The sequence below is a fragment of the Lottia gigantea genome (assembly GCF_000327385.1).
Source record: "Lottia gigantea unplaced genomic scaffold LOTGIsca_99, whole genome shotgun sequence".
NCBI lineage: Eukaryota > Metazoa > Mollusca > Gastropoda > Lottiidae > Lottia > Lottia gigantea.
Genome location: NW_008711185.1, coordinates 466,390 through 472,617, shown reverse-complemented (window position 1 = coordinate 472,617; position 6,228 = coordinate 466,390). Strand labels below are relative to the sequence as shown.

The following is a 6,228-nucleotide window of genomic DNA, read 5'->3' as shown; positions in this document are numbered from 1 at the left end:
TCTGAAAGTATGAAATAAAGATATACTGCTTCTAAAATTATACAAAATATATAAATAACCTCTAAATATACATAAATAAACCTTGCATTTTAAGTTATACAATATACATAAAGTCTCAATCTGAATTATACAAAAAGTAATTCACCAAAACCATTATCTGAAATTACATTACTCATTTAACTTTTCAACCTGGGGTTAAATTTTTGGGGGGTAACAAGGTGCTTAATAGTTTTGGACAATTATAATTTAAGTTGCTCTTTTCAGTCTTCAAGCTATATTCTCTGACGAAATGATAAAATAGTAAGGATTTCTGGTTTGAAGGGGGTAATCAATCAATCAAGGGGTAAAAGAAAGAAAAAGGTTGAAAACCCTGGCTCAACAAGTACATATATACATTGTAAACCTTTTCAGAAGTCATTGTGTTTAAATGATCACAAAGAAATCCAGAGTGAAAATCTTATAAACTTACTTGTATTTTCTCTGGACATTGTTTGAGTGAATTGCCAGTCATTTCTTCATGTAATAAAACAGCAGCTAGTCTTTGTTGTAAGTAATGTCCTCTAGATCCAGGAGGTAATAGTTGTACAACATATACTCTATCATGATGATGACTAGAAATTTTACTTAATCTATCACATAGTTCTGGCACCTATAAAAACTTGATTTATTCATATCTCAAATATTAAAAACTCTATATCATTCATTGTATTTATAAAAGCCCCAACTTCAAAGGGGAGGTATCTTCACAATATCAAGCTATTACAGACTGCCTCTAATACCTTTATTGCAATTGCCACCTTTCTTGTATCATGGAAGTTTATTAATGCAGTAATTCGATTGGATTGTACACAATCTAATACAGCCAATCACAGCCTTCAACAGAAAATTAGTTAAAATATGCTTAATGTTAAAAGTCTTTTTTCGAGGGCTTTGACTGGCTGTATTCTCTAGCGTACAATCCAATCAAATCGCTACATTTCGTGATACACGAAAAGAGCCCAATGAAGTCAAGGTATAAAATGCAGTTTATATAGATGAAGGGAAGGTGAAGTTTTAAATCTTAAATGCAGTGTTGCCATATATATATATATGCCAAATTAGTGAGAAAGAAAGAAACAATATTTTTTAAGGATAATAACTTAGTTTGACAAGGATTGGGTCTAGTGGCTAATTCTTAGCCAACCCTCTTGACATTTCTTTCGTAAATTATAGGTACCAATTTACAGGTTGACTGAAATAATGTGGAAAGATGACTTAAAATCAAGCAAATGTCATGTAAGGATTTCAACACTCTTAGCATCTGTGCTACAACCCATCCTCAAACCATGCATGTGCTTCAGAGTCAATCAGAGATATGTACTAATCCTCATATGTATATTGCTGAGTAATAAAATTAGTACATGTTTAATGAAACTGCCAACTTTTCATCTTTTGAGTTACATAATTGTATGGAGGAGTAGAAAGAGGATTTTAACCCATAAACCTTTGGAAAGTCAGAAGTTATTAAGCTAATTGCAATATATCATGAAGCTAATTTAAAATTCATATCAATTATTTCAATTTTCCAATGGAAATGTGTTTCGCAATTTGCATTTTAATTATAGACAATGCCATTGTTACAGTTATAAAGACTTTCATAGTAATTGAAGAATATTCAAACAAAAGCCAAACATTTAACAGTTGAATATTCCAACAAAGACCTAATGAATCAAATACAAATTAAACATAAACACTACCAAATTTACAAAAGAGTTACAGGTTATTTTGACTTCATTAGAGTAAAGAAGAATATATTTAGACATATTAGTACTGGTAAGAATGGGATATTGTTTGAGAATAGTATGGATAATACCAATTAGTTTTAATAATCAATATATATGTACTATATTTACCACATTTAACCATGCATCTTTATCATAACACTCCATTACTGAACTAACAACCACTTGAAATTCATAATGACACTTATTACTGAAATATACATAAATAACTAGCTTTCTAGAAGTATAGAATTAATAACATCAAGTATACAAACCTGAAGATACAGACTGAAAATACGCTTGATCAAAATTTTACAGGATCTATAGTCAAAGGTTCTACATCATTTAATAATAAGCAATGCATTGACATATATAATATTATTATGTTATGTACAACCTTTTGTACCTTTGTTTCCAGATTCAAATTACCTTTCAAAGATAGTGGACTACAGCCATATATGCCCACCACAGCATGCGGATGGTAAATATTCAAGATTGGGGCAAGGGCAATAACTCTGCTTCTAACGGTCGAAAATAGTTCAAATTCGGACTTGATCTTCGTTTTATGAATATGTATACACATACCGAATTTCATTTGATTCCATCAAAAAAAATCTAGTTTTTAGAGCGTTTACAAGCAAATGTTGACGGACGGACTGACGGACAGAGTGTTTACGAGCAATTGATGTTGATAGAAGCACTTACTGTATAGAGGTTAAAGGGCGATAACTCCTTAAAAAGAGGCCTAAATCTTGAAAAAAGCCTTAAATTTAATCAGAAGTAAACTAAACTTTCTCAAACCTTTCGATTTAGGTCCAATAACATCCACTTTAAGTTTCATCAAAATCGGTTGAAAACTAAGAGAGTAATAACTCTGCTTCTAATGGTCAAAAATAGCTCAAATTTGAACTTGATCTTCGTTTTATAAATATGTATACACATACCAAATTTCATTTGATTCCATCAAAAAATCTAGATTTTAGAACGTTTACAAGCAAATATTAACAGACATGGACAGGGGTGCCGACAATATACGTCCACAAAGAGAGATGTGGGCGTATAAAAATGAGATGAAAACAGTAGCTTTGATATTATGATATTGACATGCCAGACAGACATATTGGACGGACCAATTGATGAACCAACAAATAGAAATGGGAGGTGTCAATAAATCTCCACATTGTTTTATATAAAAGTACAAAAATGTTTGCATAATGTTTGGACTAATGCTGAAAACTATCCAAAATGTAAGGTGGAGGTATTATAAAATTAGAATCAATATAATGTCTTTATAAATAAATCAATCAACAGAGATATGGATTCTATTTCGGTTCAAACCTGGCAGATTGCAGGTATACATTTATATACTTTTTGTCAATGTTTACATAAAAAAAAAGTTAAAAACCATGCGTTCAATACTAGACAAACCACACTAGAGAGGCAAAAAAAAAAAAAATTCCAGGAAAGATAATATTTTTATTTTAAGTGAAAGTCTGATTGATTAAAAGCAAAATCATTGTACTGTAACTTAGTTCTAAATTTTGAGAGAGGAAAAAAAAAACAATTCAGGTTTACAAGTCCAAGATCAAAAAGATTCCCACTAAAATGTATAATGTAGCATGTGTTGCTAATAAGGCAAAGCATTTTCAACTTATCTCTTACTGGGTTTGTCAACTCATTTATTTCATATATTAATTATTAGTCAAAGGCAAGTAAAACAATTATTTACAGTAAATTTTCAATCAATATCTTTGACAATCAAAATCAAACAGAAGAAATTGATGTTTCAATCTAATCAATTATATTATGTTTCTTTTTTATCTAAGACATTATCAAACACTAGTAAAGTTTTTTTTTTTGGCCTCCAGTTTATATATATAAATTATGATAGCCGTTACATCATAACCTGTCCATCTAATACACATGTACATGTGTATTTTCAAATTGTAAACCTAGACAATCAAGGTTTGACGCTTATAAAAATAAAGAGTATATTATGATTATAAGATATGCAGACAGGTTATTTTAATACTTAAATGCTGTAGTTTTCATAACTGATGTAGATATTATATTGAATAGTCCAAATTGATTCTATCAGTGTCCCTTATAAACCTCTTTACAATTGCTTAAAGGTAACTTTTATGACGGACCATTTAAATCAATATCCATATTGATACATTGGTGGTCGATACAGTGACAATATTGCCCTGCCTTATCTGTCAACTTAATCTTTTTAGTACAAAAATTGATTGACCACATAAGTACAATTTATATACTGTAAGTATCATCATAAATATATCTCAATTGATTCACTATATATCATCTATTTAACATTACATATTTACTTGACAAATTAATAATGTATTTAAAAATATTTCCTTAACCATCAGTTTCTATACACCTACACAGGAGAAAACGTCATACTGCAGCATCTTTACTTAAAGATATACTACCTCTTAGGATATACATTTTTAAACTTGGGCAAAATGAGTCTTTGTTTGATGATTATTTATTTTTATTGAACAAGTTTGAGACTTTAAATTTTATATCCATTCTATGAGGTATAAAATAGATGTTTCAAGTGATATTTTATAAGAAGTACAGATAAGACAAAAACATAAAGCAACTAGACACATAACTTACATAATCTGTATGACTTGTACATGTTTTTAAAATTGTGGTTTGAATTTCTGTTACACTTTCCAATATCCTAGCTACTACCATAAAATATCACTAAAACTATAGGCTTACTGGAGTTCTAAATGTATTTCACTTTTCAGCCAATAAAAACTACAGCATGTATTATCTTCAAAAGCAACTATGGATGAAGGACAGAGACAATTATGATATATATCTATGCCTATTGTAAATAATAAGAATATTCAAACTACTCACTTATTCAATGATGTATCAATAGCTGCCTTTACTAAAATTTCTACCATAAATGTTAATTCATCTGTTTTTAAATCAGGTCTAAAAACAGTTCAAAATATTTATAATTACATGTAAGAGCATGTGAAGCATAATGGCAGAAGTCATTATTCATGACAAATCTAGCCTTGTACAAAATATTATGGCTTTAAGGTATATATATATATAATGTATCTAACTTAAGAACACAATATAAACCTTACAAAACTTGAAGATGAAACTTGTCTAGCTTGAAGAACACAAGATAGAACTAACATAGCTTGAAGAACGCAAGATAAAACTAACATAGCTTGAAGAACACAAGATAGAACTAACATAGCTTGAAGAACACAAGATAAAACTAACACAGCTTGAAGAACACAAGATAGAACTAACATAGCTTGAAGAACACAAGATAGAACTAACATAGCTTGAAGAACACAAGATAGAACTAACATAGCTTGAAGAACACAAGATAGAACTAACATAGCTTGAAGAACACAATATAGAACTAACATAGCTTGAAGAAAGCAAGATAGAACTAACATAGCTTGAAGAACACAAGATAGAACTAACATAGCTTGAAGAACGCATGATAGAACTAACATAGCTTGAAGAACACAAGATAGAACTAACATAGCTTGAAGAACACAAGATAGAACTAACATAGCTTGAAGAACACAAGATAGAACTAACATAGCTTGAAGAACGCAAGATAGAACTAACATAGCTTGAAGAACTCAAGATAGAACTAACATAGCTTGAAGAACACAAGATAGAACTAACATAGCTTGAAGAACACAAGATAGAACTAACATAGCTTGTCGAACGCAAGATAAAACTAACATAGCTTGAAGAACGCAAGATAGAACTAACATAGCTTGAAGAACACAAGATAGAACTAACATAGCTTGAAGAACACAAGATAGAACTAACATAGCTTGAAGAACACAAGATAGAACTAACATAGCTTGAAGAACGCAAGATAGAACTAACATAGCTTGAAGAACACGAGAAAGATAAAACATATCTATATTGAAGAACACAAGACAAACTTAAATAGCTTGAAGAATACATAATAAAACTAACCTAGCTTGAAGAGCACAAAATAGAACTTACATACCTCAAGAGCACGAGATAAATTTTTCCAATGCTTGAACACAAGATAGAACTAACCTAGCTTGAGTAGCACATGATAAAACATACTTACCTAGATTTAAGAACACTAAGAACTTAAAATAAAACTAACCTTGCTTGAAGAGCACAAGATAAAGTATCTAATACACTAAGTAGATTATCTCTACTGATCAAGTACAATGAGTTGTTATTGTTATTATTATCAACACCATTTTCTAATGTAGGTTCTATGATTGCACTGAAATATTTAATAACCAGTTCTGAATATCTGAACCACTGTTCTAGTATTGCAAGTCAAATATGACTGAAACTCAAGGTTGAATTTTTGTCAGGTAATTATGTGCTGTGGATTTGATTCCTCTTTTAGGTTGAACAATTCTGATGCCACAACAAGTTCTCCTGAGATCACACAATCATTGTG

The 6,228-nt window shown here is 30.2% G+C and overlaps 1 protein-coding gene across 1 annotated transcript; it reads right to left on the bottom strand.

Moving 5' to 3' along the window:
* Window positions 1-4,870: 4,870 nt before the first annotated feature.
* Window positions 4,871-5,698, bottom strand: LOTGIDRAFT_135589 (hypothetical protein; the record flags this gene model as incomplete). Its single annotated transcript, XM_009069132.1, has 2 exons — window positions 4,871-5,391; window positions 5,563-5,698. The coding sequence occupies 2 exons, from the start codon at window positions 5,696-5,698 to the stop codon at window positions 4,871-4,873; spliced, it is 657 nt and encodes a 218-aa protein (XP_009067380.1).
* Between the last annotated feature and the right edge of the window lie 530 nt (window positions 5,699-6,228).